This window comes from Nuphar pumila, chromosome 16, assembly GCF_984573655.1.
Source record: "Nuphar pumila chromosome 16, dmNupPumi1.hap1.1, whole genome shotgun sequence".
Classification (NCBI taxonomy): Eukaryota; Viridiplantae; Streptophyta; class Magnoliopsida; order Nymphaeales; family Nymphaeaceae; genus Nuphar; species Nuphar pumila.
The window spans coordinates 64,274,192-64,296,884 of NC_143264.1; the positions used below are offsets into that span (position 1 = coordinate 64,274,192).

The following is a 22,693-nucleotide window of genomic DNA, read 5'->3' on the forward strand; positions in this document are numbered from 1 at the left end:
AGGTGGAACTCTGGAGATAGTAGCCTATTTTAATGCTGACTATGCTGGATCTGTAATAGATAGAAAATCTACCACAGGATTCTGTGTGTTTTTGGGAGACAACTTGATTTCGTGGAGAAGTAAGAAACAAAATGTGGTTTCCCGGTCGAGTGCAGAATCAGAATATCGAGCTATGGCCCAAACAGCTGCTGAATTGATGTGGGTTCGCACTGTTCTTCATGATCTCCAGGTGAAGTTTTCATCTCCAATGTCCATGATGTGCGATAACAAAGCGGCGACATATATAGCAAACAATCCTGTCTTTTATGAGAGAACAAAGCACATTGAGGTTGATTGCCACTATGTAAGAGATATGATTCAAGCTGGTCATATCACTACCAAATACCTAAAGTCGGAAGACCAAGTTGCAGATATGTTTACAAAGCCTCTTGCTAGGCCAAATTTCTCAAAATGTTGTGACAAGCTGAGCATGATTGATATCTATGCTCCAGCTTGAGGGGGAGTGTTGAGAATAGGTGGTTTTTAGGTTAAAGTTCTTTTATATTAGAGGTGTTTTGAATTTTTGTTTGCATAAGGACTTAGTTGTAATTTTTCCTTTTAGCCTCTCTCTATTTAATATAGAGAGAAGCCCTACTCCAAAGGAAATGAAATTAGCTTCTGTGCAGCCGAGTCTCTCTCTCTCTCTCTCTCTCTCTCTCTCTCTCTCTCTCTCTCTCTCTCTCTCTACACACACAAGTGGTTGCTTCCTTCTACAGGACTTAAATCATAAATCACACATTTAACCAATAAGGTTCCAAGAACCATAATTCACTATTGAACTAAACATTTATATCATGTATTCATAATTTCAAATCATGTGGCATTTAAATCATATTATGCAGAAGCATAATATCTTATGGATCATATCATTGCCACAAGGAACATTGTATTTCATAAATTGAACTTCAAAGAATAAGTTTTATGCATACAAATGTGAACATGTACATTTCATAATACGAAGCAACTAAACCTCAACATATGTAACTTCTACATAGTTTGAGTTATACACACAGGATTTAAGTTATATATGTATCTAAGGCATTCAGATCATTGCATCATCTTCATATGCATTCATAGACAATAAGTCAAAACTAATAATTTGTAGGTGTGATGTTGCATTCACCTAATAAGTCAAAACTAATCATTTGTAGGCGTCATGTTGCATTCACCTAATAAGTCAAAACTAATCATTTGTAGGTGTGATGTGTCAATCACCTAATAAGTCAAAATTAATCATTTGTAGGCGTGATGTGTCATTCACCTATATGCTAACATAAGCATTATAATCCTAAGGACCTCAGGGCACATTTGTCCTAAGAGAGAAAGTTTTCTTGTCATCCAAGACTGACAAAACTTGGAACACACGTTCCACCTCCTTGACCCAGTTTTTGGCCACATTTGGGTCGGTCTTACCGACGAAAGCTGGAGCATCAAGTTTTAGGAACCTTTCATATCATGTTGTCGTGTACTGGCTCAACTCAGAAAAGGGAGCTTGATCCCGTTGCGAGCGAACCTGGCTTCGCATCACCTCAGCGAGGGTACTAAAGGAATCCATCACGAATCCCCTGTTGTTTCGACCATTCGTCTGTCAGATCATCGTTCGTGCTTCGCACCATCCTTTATATGTCAAAGGATGCTCGTATCAGGATTAAAGGAACTCGGAAGAACAAAGTCAAAAGAAGGGTTCATATTCGTATATTTTTCGTAGGTAGCATACAAAATCCCAGCATAGTTGGTAGATATGCAGAAAGGCAAAAGGCAAAAGGCAAAAGAGTTTGTAGAGTCTGTTTGTGCATTAAGAGGGCCTTCCACCTCCGATGCACCAAATGTGACGTTATGGTTGACCCAAACATGTGACGGCATGCGATCGTCTTCCCAAAAGTGTTCTATTGCCCAAGTCACGACTAGCGGTGCCTGGTAAGCAACAGAGGGCACAAAGCCCCAAGCATTAGCAAACATGGATGGGGGCGGCTTGTCAGTCAAAAAGTATGTCCAGGACGTCATACGTTTGTTCCTTTCTATTACAGGACTCCTATCCCTTACTGAGCGGCCATGCGTCCTACGTGTGCCACTGCTCTGGCCAATCTGACATCAAAAGAGGGATTCAACTTTAAGCAAAAACTTTAAGGAACAAGAAGTCTAAGTCTACGAAATTCAATTTTTTTAAGCAGAAGAGACTTTACTTACAGCGCGATGAGAATGCTCGATGGCCAAGAATCATTGTCCCCAACTGATCTGATACCAAGTTGTAACGCCCCAAAATTTCATACTTGTAAACCTTTAAAAATACCTAGAAAACCTTTCATTTTTTCAGAGTTTTTGTCAACTAAAACAAATTTTTTGAAAAGCAAAACAAGTTGACAACTTTGGGCACGTTACCATAAAAACCATCATTAAAACCATCATTTTCAAAAGCATTTTAACAAAACAATTAGTGAACCAAATATACATTGATGATAAACTTCAGTTGTACAAAATTGAGGGTTTTCCCTTATACAAAACTCAACACCAAAACAGGTATCCAGGACACAAAACTGTGAGCAGGAGAGTGAAGTCTCAGGCCATCTAGCATCCGGCCATCGGTTGTCTGGTAGGCCTACTCGTCACCTGCACCCATGAAATGGGCCAGTTTCACGAAAAACTAGTAGGTACGCAAGCAAGACAATAAGAAACCAAAATTAAAGTAAGACATTATATTGGCATGATAAGCAATTTTAGACAGTAATTTAAGCTACACTAACATGAACAGTTAACTGTGTAAAAAATAATCTATTTCTAGCATGTACAATTGATTCCACAAGTAGAGAACAGTTAACTAAAGCAATTAACTAACACAGGATATAAGCATATGTAATACGTGAACGAATCTAAATTCGACAAGTAATATGACCTAATCTAGATTTAAAAGTAATGTGAACAGGATAACTTTTGTTTCGATATTAGCTGGCCTTACGGGTACGCACAAGGCACGACATGTAGAAACAGCCGAGACCGATCCGAGGGTTTATTATGCAATGTGTTTTAGATAACCCGGATGGCTAACTGAGTCCGCTCCTCAAGATGACGGTCAGTGACCAAGAGAGAATTCCTCGAAGGCATTCATGACCACGAATGAATCCTACGTCTGCATAAGTCCAAGGGATCTACCACCTACGATAATTTATGGTAGTCCCATATCCTAACTCCGATGACTGGGGACACCGAGTCATTTGCCCGAGGGGTGGTTGTTAACAACCTGTCCATCGAAGTTTTGTACCAATCCATCCTCCCCCTTGATAAACACAGCGGGTTGAATGGGCGCATTAGATATTATTTAACTGAAGACCCATTGTATATGCTCTGATCTTTCAACAAACTCAAGCATCTTGCTTGTGAAGGCGGACATCATCATTATGTGACTTCAACAATATGTCATTGCACGTTTCGAGGTTACCAAATACCTCTCATCCTACTCATCGTAGTACAAACATAGTGTACCTGTCTAAAAGTATAGGTACGATGATAGGGGCATGAGTTTCTCAAAAAGAAACTTCAGCTTTAATATGTTGTGAAAGAAACGATGTAATCATTTTAATTTGCATTTGACATGTTCGGGTCCTTTAAACCAACATGAGCATCCTGCCTGTGAGGGCGAAACATCATTTTGTAAATGATTTTCACAATGTGTTATTCATACGCTTCGAGGTTACCACAGACCTCTCATCCTACTCATTGCACAATCATCCTTGTCTAAGTGGACGATTACGATGATAGGGGCATGGGTTTTCTCAAGGAGAACCCAACACAGTGTTTCGCAAGAGCGTAATGTACAACAAGAAACTTCTAGCATGCTTAACATATTGTGAAACAATAAGTATCATGCAAGTCTTAGGATCGCCCTGAATCCAACAAAACCCTCTCGAGTGCATCGACTCGTAGTGGAGCAAAGAGCTAGGGTGCACCAGCTTTACTTTGCACATCTGCGTTCTCGAGAAGTCGAAGCCCCGCACGGGAACCCTTTTCTCGAGACTAAAGCACATGTGCCCAACTTTGCATCTTTCCTAGAGAGAGAGAGAGAGAGAGAAAAGTAGGTAGGTGCTCCTGTGAGCCTTGCGAGGCAATACGCGGGGGAAGCCACGAGGGCACGACCGTGCATTGCGTGCGACGGCAAGAAAACAACAGAAAGCATAAATGTGAAAACAAAGCATGTGCACATAAAGCACGACGGCGACAGAAAAGTAACGACAGGAATGCAGAGACAAATTTAATTGCAGAAATATAAGTGCAAAAATGTAAAGACAAGAATGTAAATGTAGGAAAGTAAAGGCAGGAATTTAAATACAGGAAAGGAGTTTGTGCATGTAAAAGCGTGGCGGCGACAGAAAGTAAATGCAAAGAATAATAAGCCTGGGCACATAAAGTGTGGCGGCAACAGAAAGTAAATAGGACAAGGATCGCAAAACCGCGTCCTTGAGTAAAAAGCGTACGTATATACGTATACGTATACGTATATATTGTCCTTGGTCCTTTCTTTTCTATTTTTAGTCTTTAGTTTTAATTGTTGTAATTTTTAATTCATTCATTGTCCTTTGCGCAACTTTTGCCTACCTTGAAAGTTTTGAGGGTTGTGCACGTCTCGAGTGTATGAGATGAAGGTCTCGAGCTGTGGGGCGCATGCGGGCTCCGTCGCGCAAGTTGCGACAGTACAAACATGTTAGCATGTTAAAATAAAACGAAAGAAGAAAAAGGGGCAGGGGCGCAACACCTATCTGTTGTTGCAGACAAGAGGCAAGGGGCAGGGGCTCTACCCCTGCCTGCCGGCTGCCGGTCAGGGAAACGAATAGGGGCATGGGGCGAAGCCCCCTTGCCGAAAATCCAAAGGCAGCAGAGGGCCTCGCCCTTGCCTGCCGAAGGGATAACAAGGGTAGGGGCGAGGTCCCTGCCGAAAATCTGAGGCAACCTGTCGAGAAGTGGGGAAGAGGCAGGGAGTGATCCCTCGCCTGCCAGAAAGGTTGGAGGCAGGGGTCTTGCCCCTGCCTGCCGAGGAAAATAAGGCGACAGGGGCGAAGCCCCTGCCTGACCAAACGGAAGGAGGCAGGGGGCTCCGCCCCTGCCTGACGAAGAAGAAAGAGGCAGGGGGGTCTCGCCCCTGCCTTCCGACAAACGAAAAGTGGCAGGGGTGGAACCCTTGCCTAACGAGGAGCCAGGAAAAGACAAAGGCAAGCCCCTGTCTTCTGGAAGCCAGAGGAAGTAGAGCAGGGAAGTGGGCAGCACCCCTCCACTGCGAGCCTAACACAGAGCGAGAGAGGGGGAGGGCAGAGGATCCCTCTCACCGTATGTAATGGGAGGAGAAAGAAGACAGAGGACGAAGAAGACGAAGGAGAGGAAGAAGACAACAAAGAGAGAGAGGTTACCTGCGAGAAGACGTCGGGTGGTCGGAACACTAGCAGGAGAGCGAGAGAGAGAGAAAGAGGGACGGAAGGCTTGCCGACATCGGGGGCTCTTCCGGTGAGGGTTGTCGGCAAGTGCACAGGGGAGAGGGGGACGTTGGGCGACGGGTGGAGCCCGACTGTGGTTCGCCGAAGGATGAGGAGCGAGGGGGGAGAAAGGGTGTCGAGATCGGGGTGGCCATGGCGGAGGTTCCGTGGGTCAGCTGAAGATCGTCGCCGAAAGGGGGCTCCGGCGAGGGCCCCGTCGGCGAGCTGAGGAAGGAAGATCGGGGGCTGTGGGGTTTCCTGGTGGCGGGTGGCCAGACACAGGAAACGGCAAAGAGAGGGAGATGATCGACAGAGGTTGGGTACCCGGTTGGCGTCGGCGGCGGTCGGACGAGAGAAGACGGGGGGGGCTGCGGGCAAACGACATGAGAGAGAGAGAGCGGGGGCACAGGGTTTCTCGAATGAGAAACCCTTGCCCCCTGCGTGCTTTAAGTAAGCTCGGGGGAGGGAATCGGGTGCCCGGGTTCGTGTCCGGGTCGGATCTGGATCTGACCCGGGTCCAACATACATTGTTTTTTTTTGGAAAATCATGGGTTTTACAGAAAGCGAGAAGTCTGAAACCAAAGAAGGAGAAAGAGAGGAGGAGAAGAAGAAAGAGGTACCAATCCCTCTCTCTCTCTCTTTGCAAGGGAGGGCTCAAGAGGACCTTTGACCCAAGTTCAAATAAGGAAAAAAATATGGGTTTTCCAATTGGGTCTGTGTTGAACCAGATCCAACCCAACCACCCATACCCACACCGCGTCCGGTACCCATACCCAGGCGTGTCGACACAGGTACTGGTGGTGGTTAGCCATGTCCCTGTTACTTGGTTTTCAATATGCATTGAGAAACCTATGCATTGAGAAACCTGGGCATCAGAATAATGCAACTCCCACCAAAGATCGTTTGCAAGCAAATCACCTTCTCAGGTAGAAACAGACCCAAGCCACTAAGCCCCCAATCATAACCATATTACTTGAAGGTAGCCATTCTGAAATGCTCGTCTGACAACGGAAAAGGATGAACAATAGCCTAATCTTCTTTATAGAAATACCAAAAGACGAATATGGAAAAAAGACTAGAAATCATTGGATTTCATCGGAGTATAGCTCATGTGCTGCATTTATTGATAAGTGTTGGATCAATACATTCCAACATGATTTGGATCCACTGGCAAGGACAATATGACCCAACTTGGTTAGGAAATGCCACAAAATTAAGCATTTGATTTATTATAAGTTTTCTTTGTGCCTTCACAGGTTTAGCTTGCTATCTTGACACTCTCTGTACTGCATGTTCTCTAAAGACCTAACTTTGGATTGATTTTTTGATATATATTAGGCTCTCATTGAAGAAAAACGTCACTTACACTCTTGGACTTTACTGTTAGAAGTTGTCTCCTAAGTGTTCCATAAGGTTAAGTTGGGAAAGAATTTAGTTACCTCATTATGGAAAAGCAAGAAATATTTAATGAAACAAAAACAACCTAAGAACGATCACATAGTAGCAGACTTTAAAATATGGATTCAGAGTCACAGACATCTGGAATGAACCACTAATATATTGACCAGTTAGATGCTTATAAATGCATGAAAGGATATGCCATATATCACTAGCATGAGGGAAGGGTGCAACTTACTGATCCTCCTTTCCATGAAACAAATGGGGGATGTGTCTTTGAGGGTAAAACCTGGCCATATAGTTATTAATAGCAACATGTATCAGCATCAACTCATCATCAAGAAACTAAGCGTCTAGAATATGCCAAGTGGTAATACAAAAATGAAACATACTCAGGCAAACTAGTTCAAATCTGAAACATAAGCACATCTGACAGAAATTTCAAACCCAAAATTATAATAAGGATCTGACACCTGGTTGATTAATCTGAGTTCACTACGTCATGCTTGGATGTATAGAGATTGATTTTCAGTGCAAAATCCATTTCTTGTAGAAAAATTTCACTTAGAGATTGCTTTAAAATTGATGCAAGAAGTGGTATTTGAGAAGCAAAAGCCATCCCACTTTTGATGGATCCATGGGGGGAAACCTGTTAATATATATATATATATATGTGTGTGTGTGTGTGTGTGTGTGTGTGTGTGTCTCCTAGTTTTTTTGTGATATATATGCATGTATATGTGAATATATATGTATATATGATTTTATTTGTCATATATTTTGTATTGCCCACTAGGGGCATTTTAGTCTTTTTTACCCTTGTAATTAGAATTGTCTGCTAGGGACAGTTTTGTCTTTTATAATGTTTTTCATTTTCTTTCTTTTATTTAATTGACCAAGGGCTCTATGGTCATTAACCATAGAGCCATTGGGAGCTTTCCCAACGGTCATAAATATGACCATTGGGGAGCTCCCATCGGCTCTATGGGAGCCCCCCTTGGTCCCTTCTTTGTATAAATAGGGGCTGTTAGCTCCTCTTTCTTTTGTGCCTTTCCTTGGCATTCTTAATACATTATTTTTATTTTATTGGTGTTTTTGCTCCACTTTAAGTGTGAGTTGTGCTTAGCCCTTTGTGGTTTTTTATCTTGCCCATTAGTGGCCTTTTGCTTGTGTGTTTGTGCACTCTTTGTAGCCCTTTGTGGCATTCCTCTTGTGCACTTGTGTTTCATTACAGAAACCAAGCTTGAAATTAGTGAAACCCATGCATGAAACTAAAATGCTTCTGCATATCCAGAACCAAATAAGTTTAGAGAAAAGGTAATAACCAAAAGACTTCTTAAATTGATATGGAATATACATATGATGCTATGTCACATAGGTGCAGGTGTGGATGCGGCGATGCGGCACTTTGAAAAAACTTGGGTGCGGGGTTGCGGGGAGGGTATATATATAATTTTTAACAATTTTAAATTAATGTGTGCATTTATGTATATATATATATATAATATAGATCAAACTGAACTTGGTTAGGGTTAACTAAATTTACTTTTAGACAGAAATGGATCTCAGTGTGGTTGACTTCACGTGACACAAAGGAAGCCGTGTCCAAGTGTCGCAGCTGCATGGGTGCGGGTGCGACGCAGGTGCGGTGCCCTGTTAGAAGAGTCCGTGTTACATAGATATGATGTCTTTTTTGTAAACAGAAGATGGTCAAATGTCCTTGAAAATTAAAGATGTCCATGAAGGAGAAGAATGTTGAGGGCATGATTTGGACAGCAGCTGATGGTTAATGTATTTTCATTTATGCGAATTTGTAACGTATACTATCATGATACAATGACTTAAATTCATGACCTTTTCAGGTATGGTACATATAGTGCTTTAATTTACAAAACTTATGTTATCTTTGGCTTTTAGTTGTTGCATTTATTAGCTGTTTGTTGCATGTTATTAGAGTAGTTCGTATTTCATGTAGCCTCATGATCATTTGCAAGGTAACAAGCAAATTACAAGGTTATAATTTAAGGTGTCTAGCACTTGTCTCTCAACCTTTTTAGACGTCTTTGTTGCTTAAAAATTATAACTTCTTCCAAAAAATTCCCTTTCTTTTCAACTTCCTGATATTTTAAGAAAGACATTTCTTTTTTTAATTCTCATAAGGAATAATTTCACACAGACACACACACACACACTCATACACACACATAGTATCTCCTTCACATGTATTTTGTTTATTTAAACAATATATAGATAATCTGATATCTATATTATGTACGTGCAAGATTATAAAAGTGCATAAAATTCATATATTCAAAACAAGTCTAATATCGTAGTTGTAGATTAGTGTTCCTTATGTGTGAGACACAGAGTCACCAATATTTCAGCAATCCTCCACAATAATATAAAAAGTCATGGAAGTTAACACAGGAAAAAAAATAGCAAATAAGAAAAAGAACCACATTTATAATGCCTAAACAAATGAAAATAAGAATGATGGAACTCATCAAGTTTCTTCAAAATGATGATATTATGATATGAGAATGTTGCACTAGTTCACATTTTCAATTTATCACTATAACATTGCAATATTTTCAAATTATTATCACCAGAGTTGCCCCAAATTATTATCACCAGAGTTGCCCATCAGGGAAGCGGGAAGTGATTCGAGAAGCAGAAGCGAGAAGTGAGACACTTCCAAAAAATTATGAAGCAAGAAGCGCAGGATGACTTAGAAGCAAACCAGAAGTCGTCTCGATAGCGAGAAGAGAAGCGAACCGGAAGAAACCTAGAAAGCAAACTGGAAGCGAGGGGGAAGCGAAAAAAAGGGAAAAAGAAGGAAAAAAAACATAAAAAAGATAAAAAGAAAGGGAAGTGAGCTTCCCATTTAGGTGTTTTCCAGCGCGTTTCGGAAGTGCCACGTATCATGCTTCCTCGGGTCCTATGGCACTTCCGGTAACCCTGATCATCACCTATATCACTGACTATAATTAGGAAAACAAAGTGTTTATTTAGTGGTCCAGTTGAAATGAGCGCCCATCTATAGAGGTGGGCACTGGGCCGGGCCTAGTCCGGCCCGCCGAGCCTGGGCCAATATAATTGGCACCGGCTTGGCCCAAACCGGACCTCTGGTCCGGCCCAGCCCAAAGCGGGCTGCAGGCCGGCCCGGTCTAACCAGTCCAGCCCATTATTATATATATTATATATTATATAATAGGCCCGACCTGGCCCAATTAGGCCCATGGGCTAACGGGTGGGCTGTGGGCCAGGGTTTTTCCAACGGGCCAGCCTGGTCAATAGCCCAGTCAGCTCAGTCTGGGCCGGCCTGGCCAGATGCCCACCCCTACCCATCTAGTTCAATAGCATTATGAAAACATTAACAAGTTCAGAGTGTACAGAAACATGGACTTTAAGCACTTTATCGTCTCAAGAGAATAATTCAGCAACTACGACCTGGGATATTTAGCTGGAAAAAGTAAGAAAATTTGGCTCATTCTCTCCACTTGAATTCTCATTGCCTTCTATAACAGTGCAGTGAGAGGGTTTCTTAGCTTTTCAAATCATAACTTGAATTTTCTAGCAAGTCCATCATCTCCACCACTATATTTGTGCCTTCTATTATCTATAATGTTCACTGGATGGCATCAACAAGTGACACATTTTGCAATTTTCTTCGAGTATTGGGAAGTGCTACAGAAAATATCATTGTTTGTAGATCTTTCTACCAAAAGGATTCTCTTTGAGGCTTTAACAAAGTAATTTGATAATACACTATTAATGATTGATATTATTCTCAAGGTTGTATGTATCGTACCGTATTGTATGATATGATATGATAAGTATCACTATTATATAGAAAATTGATACGATACGCAATATGAGTGCACATCGTATTTGTATTGTATGTATCGTGCGATACAGGGTGCATCGTGCGATACATACTCGATGCGCTTGAAAAATGACTGAATCGTAATTTTTTTGTTTTGGGTTTTAAATACCTCTTGAGGGCCAACTCCCTTATTTGTGTATAAGTCATTAGAGAGGTATCCATGCACCCTAGAACTTGTGAGAGCGATTTGAGGGTCGATCCGTGCACAAGGGAAAGGGTTTTTGTCATTCGCATGTGGTGGATCAGGTTTGTAAGTGATGTTTCAAACTTGAGAGCTTTTTGGCATTCGTATTCTTAGTCAAACGTGTAGTAAAAGTGGATACGATAGAAATTTGAGTATTTTTTATCAAATATATACAAAACAAAGAAATAGATTGGAGCACAAAAGACTCAATGACCTCATCTACGTTTGCTACAACTTATGACTGAGGCAAAGATATATAAATTTGTAAAGTTTATTTGTCATTTTCATGTGTTTATTTAAAGTTTTTTTATATCATACAAAACTCAACTAATTTTAAATTTTTTATGTTATATTTTTAGGCAAATAGAAAAACTAACATCAAAGAGACACAAAGAGCAATTTGATCCCATTAGTTTGGAAATTTTTGATGTATTTGATGCATAGGTTCAAGAAGGAGTAGACATTCTGAATGAAGACATTCATTAGATAAACATGAAAGGAGCCCAGGACGTAGATGATGCAAAGCCAACGTATATTGGAGATTATGTAAATGCCAAAGGAGGAGAAGAAGAAGAACAATAAGAAGATAATGATGATGATGATGGTTTATGGTATATTTTTAAAAAACTTGGTTATTGTGTCATGTTATTTTTTAAAAAACTTGGTTATGATGTCTTATGCAGCTCATAGGTACATAAATGCTTCATATGTGATTTTATGGTTGTTTTGTGCAATTCATCATTATTTCATGTGTTATGATTTTTTTACAATTTTTATTATTTTTTCCTGATTTTTCATGATTTTTTTTTAAATTTTTGAATTTTTTTTATTAAAAATTTATGATTTCTTATGATAGGATACTATCTTATTTTGAACCTGACTGATACAGGTAACAATATGATACATGCAACCTTGAATATATTCTTATTCAAGTCATTTTAGACAATATCTAGCCGTAACAGCCATTCCTTGTCCACAATCTTAGTTTCAGCCCGTGCTAATTGTTCCCATAAGCTTTGAAGTTTTATGATGCATAATACAAAACCCCATATAATGATTTCCTAATTGTATCATTTTAGCATGAAACCTAACATATTGAATATGATACTTTACAAGCTTTAGTTTGGCCTTTTAAGTTATTTTCACTATATGCAATTGGACAACAATTTCCTGTTTCATGCATTAGAGGGAAATATATTAAAATTTCATGTTATTGATTTTTATCATATTCCTTAAATGTTGGTTTCTAACATGCAAATCACATTCATAAAAAATCTTGCATGCTTCCAATGTTGTCAATGTTGTTGAGATTGGTATCTGTGCTACAAACTTGTTCAAATTGCTGAGTTCTTGGATTACCTTTTCATAACCTCGTTTGAAATCATTTGGTCACTTGTGATACATCTTTTGGACATTTGGAAGTTTATACTCTTGCCACCGAAAAAGATGAGTTGCAAAGTGGAAGGCATGATAGCATTAGTCCTCATCTATATTTCTGGCTCAGCTCAGAGTTGGTTCTTGGCATCTACCTGGTTGAAACTTTCAAGTATCTACCACAATTTTGTTGCAGTTTCTAACCTCAAAAAAGATTTTAAAATTAGTTCAATTATATCAATTGTTTTATCATGATAGAGTTTTTTGCAACTGATGCATGGTGTACTGGTGGCAGCTTCAACTCATTAATGAATCTTCACCAAGTACAACATTTTCAATTGTAATTTTTTCATAATTAAAACTTTTTTTTAACTTTCACTCAAATTCACAATTTTTATATGCAACCAGATTATTTCAAGGTTTTAGACTTTACAATTTAACCACACAGTATGTCAAACCTAAAAATTGAAATAAAACTAACACATACAACAGTTTATCAAAAAATATCAGATTGAATCATTGAAAAAGGCATGAATTGAACAATGATTAGTGTGACTTCAATATATTTTTAAGGGATATTTAGTAGATGCAAGAAAACAGTGAGCATGCATGCTAATATCAAATTTTGATCAATCCTATTGTAAAAAAAAAAAGGGAAATACGTTAGAATATTGTCTGCAACTGATATGCAAAACAACAATTGAAAAGAGCTACAAAGAGAAATGAGGATCATACAAGTACAATGTCGCTAGCATGTTATAAGTTTTGCTCACCTCTACAGTATCAATAGCTTCATGTGAAGGGATTGCATGCAAGACCCTAAATAAATAAAGAAAGATGAGCAAAATAATTTGCAAATATAAATTTAGACTATTAGTTCATGGTATATCATTAACAAGATCCAACACTGGAAAAGAGTGCCCTTGGAAATTTCAACTAGTCTACATGTTTAAATAGATCCTATTTAACTAAAAAAATTAAGCAACATTTGGTTCATAAAGTGCAACATATAACCAAATAACATTACTAGACCATTTTTTAATAGCAAGGGGAAAAAATCCTTGATACCACATCAACTTTCACACAAATGCTTCACTTAGCATGTGTATCCTGTGTCAACACGGCACAACACTTAAAATTTCACGGACACAACAATTGTTGATTCCTCTTCAAACTTGGGATAATTCCTTTAGCATCATCTCAAGTTTGAGAGGGAGTGTTGAGAAACATAATACTGTGTATTTCTAATGTGGGTTAATACCCCTCATGCATTTTCATTATTTATAAGGGCATTCTTGTCCTTCATTGTAAGATTGTTGTAGAGTCAAAGTAAGAGGTTCATTTTAGTCCAGATTTAGATAGGTTGTTAGGAAAGAGGAGATTCTTTTATTGTTGTAATTAATTCAGTTTCAAGCTAATGAAGTTTTCTTGTTCTTTCTTATTCTTCTTTGTGTCCTTTCTCGTTTTTGCTTTCATATCATTGATGTGTTGAGGGCTGCAACACCATCTAGGTTTGATGTTCCAAAATCAATTAACTGCCTGATTGCTCATAGAATTGAAGGCTGCATGCTGCTGGAAATTATTCTGATGAAAATTCTCTTCCATAGGTTGAACCACGACAATGACATATCCCAGAATTATTTTGCTGATTATAACCAGTCCCAGGAATAAATAAAAGTTCATGACCAGCAGTATTATTAAAAGAATTTCCCCCATAATTCCTTTGATTACCACGACCAGCATTATAGCTATTTCCTCAACCACCATTATAGGTGTTTAATCCAACTTCTACCTCCATAATAGTCACCATTGTTGCTATTAAAGCATCCGTGTCCACGACCCACAAAATTATTTATTCCTTGGCATCTTCCTCCATGTCCAACATTTCCAGCATTAATATTATTATTGCTACTCATGAACAAAATATCATGAGTATCAGCATTAGAATTATTTCTATCCTTCTTCTTACCTCCAAACATAGACTGAAATTGCAATAACAAAGGCCTAAGTTTAGCAAAAGATGGAACCTTATCCTTTGCAGTTATGCTAGTGATGAAAGATTCATGTCTCCCACTCCCAGTTAACAGAGAGAATACTACACTTTATCCCCATCAGAGGCACCCAGTCGAACACAGATACAATTAACATTGGACAGATATTCAAAACTGATTTATCTTTCTTTTTGCAATGAATCAGTTCGTCCTTAAGGTTCATTATGCTCGCCTGGAATTTGTTTTTCCCACATCTCTAAATCTAAATAAAAAAGACGAGAACCTAAAAGTAAGAAAAGAGAATGATTTTATTTCAAAGCCTTCAAGAATGGAAAAAATATGAAAATTTTACTTCAACGATCACCTTAAACCACCTTCTTGAATAAAAAAAATGTGTAAAAAATGCTCTCTTGGTGGAAAAACACAAAAGCCCTCTCCCTCTTGTAAGAAATTTCTCCCAAATCACCCTCAAGCTCTCTGAGGTGTGTGGGTCTCTCTCCATAGTGACAAATCTCGTGAGATTTATGAAAATCTCGTGACAATATCGCTAGAAATTACCTGAAAGTTAAAAACGGCAATTTCTCATGATTTTTTCGTCTGAAACATAAATATTGCGTTTTAAACGCGATATTTATGTTTTTACCGACTATTTATTGTAAGAAACTGTGTTTTTTATTTTTTTTTCTTTATAAAATATATTTTTTATTGCAGAGATTTTGCTGAAAAATGTGAGATTTAAAAAAAAATTATTTTCGCGAGTTTTTTTCTGTTTTTTACTTTTGTCACTATGTCTCTCTCAAGCTTTCTGACAAAGTGTATAAACCGGCCCGAAGGGGAATTTCATATCTCAAAAATGAAAAAAAATGAAAATAATTCAGCACAACTTAAGTTGCACAAATTGCATATCGTGTTATACACACTGTATTAGTGTGTATTGCACGATACCTTTTAAAACTGTTGGGTTAATGAACTAAATACTAGATTGCCAGATGCACCTAATGATTGGATATAGACATGGCTGGTAGGAGTGCCTAGGTGGAGAGGGTGTTGTGTGTTCTTTCCGGAACACAAATTGCGTGTTCCGGTGTGTACGGAGGAATATTTTGGGACCCGCGATAATTCATATGCCAATGTTGCCCACGATGACTTTATAATAAAATAACATATAAAAAAGGTAGATATGCTTTTGACGGAAATGTCCTCCCGTAAGATAGATATGCGTTGGACGAAAATGTCCTCCTGCTCCCCGTAAATAGATTTTCACGTTCCGCCTTTGTTTTTAGCTTGTGTTACAACACATGGCCGCCTTCTCATTCTTGCTTTGCGTTAGATAGAAAACTTTTTCGGGTTCGTTCCTACCTTGTGGAGATAACTATAAATCGAACGACTGGTTCGATCATTGGTGGGTGTCATAGGGGGATTTGTCGGCCATCTCTTTTTACAGTCTTCTCTTCTTCGTTTTCGTTAGGCAGTATAGAAAAAAGCAATGACGCACAAACATTCCAACAAGTGCCATTAAGGTCACATCGTGAGTATCTTTCCATGTCATTATGCTATTATTGAAGAACGTATGTCGTCGCGAGTGTCATTAAGGCATTGTTTTGTTATTGCAGGTAGATTTTATCGTTTCAATGGTTGAAAACTTGAAGACATTTGTAAGACGTTGAGACCTGTTGGCAAGAATGCTTGGTTACAGATGCGAGCAAGGGCTTCTACCCCATCCGGTATCATCCATTCACTCAGTATATTCAATGTAACGCAAATCGCGGTTGTAGTAACACGTATAGCGATTTGTGAGATATTGTTTTATTTGTTAATATCATAGTTGCTAGTCGAGGAAGCGGGAGCGGGAAGCGATACGGGAAGCGAGGCACTTTCAAAGATTTAGGAAGCGGGAAGCGTGGGACTACTTAGAAGCAAGTCACGAACCGTCTCGGAAGCGAACCGAAAGCGAACCGGAAGCGACCTAGGAAGCGAGGGGGAAGCGAAAAAAGAAGAAAAAATAAAAAAAATAACAAATAAAATAGAAAAAAAGGGAAGCGAGGGGGAAGTGTGGGGGAAGCGTGCTTCCTATAAAAGGGAAGGGCACTTCCCAAAAAAAGGGGATGCTTCCCCACGCGTTTCGGAAGCGCGACGTTTCGCACTTTCGAAGCGCGTATCGGGGAAGCGCGCTTCCCCTACTATAGGGGCGCTTCTGGTAACTCTGGTTAATATCGATTTGTAATATACTATGTCACAGGGATTCGGCTAGCAGGGTGTTGCACCCGCGTCGACGCGACGCGGGTGCAGGTGCGGCACCGGGTGCGGTCAACCCGACCCTGGGTGCGGTCAACGCACCCAGGGTCATTTTGGTCTAATTTTTCAAACTTAAAAAAACAATTGCAAAGAATTTTTTTTAATATATGTCACAGGGATTCTCCAACTAGGTGCCACACCCGCACCCGATGTGGTCAACCTAACCCTGGATGCAGTCAACGCACCTAGGGTCATTTATGTCTAACTTTTGGACGTTATATATATACAACAACAACTACACCTTCATCCCAAAACAATTGGGGTCGGCGATATGAACCAACAAAGAAAATCATTATGGGTCTTCCACATGAATCCTTCTCCTCCAATCATTTCTATCCAATGCCATGTCCTCGGTGAGGTTCAGAGCATTCATATCATTTTCTATCATCTCCATCCAAGTCTTCCTAGGCCTACCCCGACCTCTTTTAACTAATATATTTTCCCATTTCTCCATCCTTCTAACTGGAGCATCATTAGGCCTTCGCCGAATATGTCCAAACCACCGTAAATGATTCTCTCTCATCTTATTTTCAATGGGTGCAACACCTACCTTCTTACGTATCCCCTCATTCCGAATCTTATCTTTTATTGTATTTCCACACATCTATCTAAGCATACGCATCTCAGCTACACTCATTTTTTGAATATCATGTCTCTTGGTAGCCCAGCATTCCGTAACATATAGTAAAGCGGGCTTAATAGTCGTCCTATAAAACTTTCCCTTCAACTGCAATGGCATTCAACGATCGCACAACACTCCAGTTGCACTTTTCCATTTCATCCCCCCAACCTTTATCCTATAATTTATATCTCCATCAATTTCTCCATACTTTTGAATGATAGATCCCAAATATTTGAAACAATCATCCACCGGTATTTCTTGCTCACCAAGCTTCACTACACTCCCATCACTACTTCGTTGCTTACTAAACCAACATTCCATATATTTTGTCTTACTCTTACTCAACTTAAAACCTCTTGCTTCCAATGTCTGTCTCCATAATTCTAACTTAGCATTAACCCCAGCTCTAGACTCATCAATCAAAACAATATCATCAGCAAACAACATACACCACGGCACATTTTCTTGAATTGATCTCGTAAGCTCATCCATCACTATAGCAAATAGGAAAGGGCTTAAAGCAGATCATTGATATAACCCAACCGTTAAAGGAAAATTGGTTGTCACCCCTCCACAAGTGCGGACATTGGTTACTACTCCTTCATACATATCCTTAATTATACTAATATACTTGAGAGAAACACCTTTCTTCATCATTGTCCACCAGAGAAGATCCCTAGGTACTCTATCGTATGCCTTCTCCAAATCAATAAAAACCATATGCAAATCTTTGTTCCTCTCTCTATTTCTCTCAATAAGTTGTCTAAGAAGATGTATAGCTTCCATAGTTGATCTTCCAAGCATAAAACCAAATTGATTCTCCGATATCATGACAACCTTCCTCAACCTAGACTCAATCACCCTCTCAATAAGTTGTCTAAGAAGATGTATAGCTTCCATAGTTGATCTTCCAAGCATAAAACCAAATTGATTCTCCGATATCATGACAACCTTCCTCAACCTAGACTCAATCACCCTCTCCCAAAGTTTCATAGTATGGCTCATGAGTTTTATACCACGATAGTTTATGCAATCTTGTATATTACACTTATTCTTATATAGAGGCACCAAAGTACTCTTCCTCCACTCATTAGGATATATATATATATATATATATATATATATATTTGTCGTACCCCCGCACGTGGGTTTTTTGGAAGTGGCGCATCCCCGCACCCGCACCCATGTGACATAGGTAATATATTATGCTGAAATGTCGTATATCGATTTGTAATATATTATGTTTTTTCTAGTATCGATTTGTGAGATATTGTTTTGCTTGAGAATATCGATTTGTAATATATTATGCTGAATTGCCGTATATGGATTTGTAAGATATTATGTATTTTCTAGATTCATTTATGAGATTTTGTTTCGGTTGAAAATCTTGATTTGTAATATATTTTGTTGAATTTTCGTATATCGATTTGTAAGATGTTATTGTTTTCCAGTGTCGATTTGTGAGATATTGTTTTGTTTGTTAATATCGATTTGTAATATATTATGTTGAATTATCGTATATCGATTTGTAAGACGTTATGTGTTTTTCAGTGTCAATTTGTGGAATATTGTTTTGTTTGTTAATATCGATTTGTAAGTTATTATGTTGAATTGTCGTATATCGATTTGTAAGATATTATGTGTTTTCTAGTGTCGATTTGAGAGATATTGTCTTGTTTGTTAATCTCGATTTGTAATATATTATGTTGAATCGTTGTATATCGATTTCTAAGATGTTATGTGTTTTCCAGTATCGATTTGTAATATATTATGTTGAATTGTCGTATATCGATTTGTAATATATTATGTTGAATTATCGTATATCGATCTGTAAGATATTATGTGTTTTCTAGTGTCGATTTGTGAGATATTGTTTTGTTTGTTAATCTTGATTTGTAATATATTATGTTGAATTTGCGTAAATCGATTTGTAAGATGTTATTTGTTTTTCAGTGTCGATTTTTGAGATATTGTTTTGATTGTTATTATCGATTTGTAATATATTTTGTTGGATTGTTGTAAACGTATGCGCTGGCTAACGCAAATTGATGTTTTGCTCATGACAGTGTTGAGCATATCAACTGGTTGCAATGAAGATGATGTGTCTCAATCACTGGAAGTGAATATGTGCACTATTGATGCACATGATAAGAAGGGTGCAGGTATTGGATTCACTCTAGACTTGAATATTCCAGCAGACGAAATGCAATTCGATAATGATATTCCATCAAACAAAATGCAATTCGATAATGAGGTAGACGATCATGATAGTGCACTTGACAAAGGTGCAGGCACCTTAAGTCTACATGATATTACACTTGACTTTGTTCCCGTAGAGGGAATACAGTTTAAAAATGAGGAAGTTGCATATAAATTTTACAATGATTATGCCTTAAAACTTGGCTTCAGTGTTAGAAGGTATTCTTGGGCAAAAAATGCACAGGGTGTCGTGGTGAGAAAGGCATATGTTTATTTTAAGCAAGGTTAGAAGAAGTCAAGTGAAAATCCAACAAGGAGAAAGCCAGATTCAAGATGTGGTTGTCCAGCGAGAATGGTGTTAAGAAGACTTCCGAATGAGAAATATGTAGTTCGTACTTTAATCAATGATCATAACCATAAATTAGCCCCTCCTTTATGACTCCTATGTTAAGGTCACATCGTAAAGTAACCAAAGTGCATGCTGCAGTTGCTGAAATAGCTGATAGCTATTAGCATTGGCATTGCACCAAAGAAGACATACAATTTGTGCGCGCGCATAGATGGTGGTCGCGAGAATGTATCATTCACACCTATGGATCTAAGAAACCATTTGAGAATGAAGAGGTCAGACAATATGAAAAATGAAGGAATATGTTCTTTGGTTGATTACCTACAGAAGAATTCAAGCAATGACCCTGGTTTTTTTAGTACAATGCAACTGGATGAAGATGGGTATGCTGTGAATATGTTTTGGACAGACTCAAAGTCAAGAGTATATTATGAATGCTTCAATGATGTGTTTGTTTTTTTATACGACAGTGAAGATTAATAAGAAATTGTGGCCATTTGCGCAGTTTGTCGGAGTGAACCATCACTCACGGAGTTGCATATTAGGCTACATTTTTTTGTATGACCAGACCAAGGAAACCTTTGAGTAGTTGTTCAGAGTATTTACACAGGCAATGAATGAGAAGCACCTTGAAGTTGTACTTACAGATGATGATCATGCAATTGTGGCTGCAGTGTCTCATGTATGGCCATATGCACATCATCGCCTATGTTTGTGGCATATATTTCAAAATGCAAATAACATAGGACACATTTTTAATCAAAAGACAGGGTTTGATAAAATGTTTATAAAGTGTGTACTTGAGAGCATAGACGAGGTCACATTTATGTCTGATTGAGAGGAAATGATTCAGATGTACGACCTTGAAGATTGTGTGTGGTTACAAAATTTATATGCAGACAAAGAGAAGTGTGCATTGGCATATGGAAGACAATACTTTTGTACAGGTATGATAAGCACACAAAGAGTTGAATCTATGCATGTCACACTGCAAAAAACCGTGTATTCATGTTTAACAATGTTTCGCTTCATGGAACAGTATGAATTATTTATAGACGGTCTTAGACAGAATGAGCTTGAAAAAGATGTGAAATGCTTCAACACCTGCCCTATAACTTTGGGCATGAAAATATTGACGCTACCTGCAGATCTGTATACACTAACTGTATTTGAATGGATTAAGGAGGAGGTTATACAGGTCATGAATTGCAACATAGAAGGACATATGCAATATGAGAATATGCACAAATACCATGTTGTATGGGAGGGCGAAGAGCAATCAAAAAGGAAAGAAGCACATGTTACGTAGAATGTTGACAACGAAACAGTTGAATGTACGTGCAAAATATTTGAATTCAAAGGTATTTTATGTCGGCATGCATTAAAGGCACTTAATCAAGAAAAGATACAATACCTGAGTCATATATAATGCGAAGATGGACGAGACAAGAAAAGATTGAACTGCTAGATAAAAATAATGTCAGTCCATCTGGTGTTGATGATAAGTGTCATATAGCCTCCCGTTACCAACAACTATGTAAGTCACTTATGCATGTTGCAGATTTAGCATCGAAAAGCGAAGAAGCATATGTATGAGAAAATTGTCAAGATAATTACTTGAAAAAGTGCAGTTAATTCATCACGAGTCTGTTGCAGCTCATGAAGACCAATCTAAGAAAACGGGATTGAACTGCGTAGGTGAAATTCGCATTTCTCTTGACTCTTATGACAAGTTGCGTTGAAGCGTCAACATCATCTTCGACAAGTCAGGAATAAACCTTATAGATTATGATGAAAATATTCACCTAGCGAAGGGTATTAAAAGGAAACTTGTCTCTCATCGCTGTCGTCGGAGGACAAAGGGTGCACTGGAATTGGTTTGCAAGAAAATATGTAAGAAACAACTAACCCTTAAGCAACCAAGTCCTTCACATGAACAGGTATGTAATGCAGTATATTGTTTCCCATGTAAATTGTATTATGTGAAACTTATCAACATCTAATTTGTGTAATTTCCAACATACAGCAATACCCTACTAACATGCATTACAACGTTGGAACCTACAATCCCCCCGACCTGTTTCAGTGGAACGATGACATGAGTTTGACAAGTCTTTTGGTATGTAACAATTTTGGGATGATGTTTGCATTTCTTGTTGAACTTAATGTAGTGCCTGATATTGTTCTGTTTAATGACAGGATCAGTTCAATTCAAAAGTGAGCAACACAACACAGGAATCGCGTGTGGATTCTTTAGCTACAAAATACTTGTAAAATTTAACTTTCATTAGTGTAAATCGTTGTAATGTTTAGCACTCTGTAATTCTTTGTTGTAATTCTATAATTCTTTGTTATAAATCGATAATTCTTTCTTGTAATTCTATAATTCTTTGTTGTAAATCTATAATTCTTTGTTGTAATGTTATAATTCTTTGTTGTAATTCTACAATACAAATCATATTACAAATATCATAAAACTCGTCCCTAGAAAACACATAATATCTCACAAATCGATATACAGCAATTGTGCATAATATCTTACAAATCGATATACAGCAATTCAGCGTAATAGCTTACAAATCGATATTAACAAACAGAACAATATCTGACAAATCGACATTAGAAAACACATAACATCTTACAAATCGATATACGACAATTCAGCATAATATTACAAATTGATATTAACAAACAAAACAATATCAACAAATCGACACTATATCAGAAAGCTTCATTCCCAAAAAGCAGGTTGCGGATGCGGTTTCGCCTCATTAATTTCCTCGAGAGAAGAGAGGGTGTGCTAACAAAAACAGTAATCAGACTAACATTAAGAAGCCAAAGATTGAACCCGCTGATGAACCTTTCCCTATTTCATCAATTAATGACCTAAAAGTAACCAT

At 38.4% G+C, this 22,693-nt stretch overlaps 1 protein-coding gene across 2 annotated transcripts in view; it reads right to left on the minus strand.

Annotated features, from left to right (window-relative positions):
• The window catches only part of ARP9 (actin-related protein 9), a 158,301-nt gene that overhangs the window by 70,400 nt on the left and 65,208 nt on the right, over positions 1-22,693 (minus strand). For both annotated transcript variants that reach the window (XM_089990857.1, XM_089990858.1), the window contains exons 18-19: positions 13,111-13,156; positions 7,132-7,182 (exon numbers count right to left, since the gene is read on the minus strand). In XM_089990857.1, coding sequence (XP_089846983.1) covers positions 7,132-7,182; positions 13,111-13,156 — 97 coding nt within the window. The remainder of the gene's footprint in view (positions 1-7,131; positions 7,183-13,110; positions 13,157-22,693) is intronic.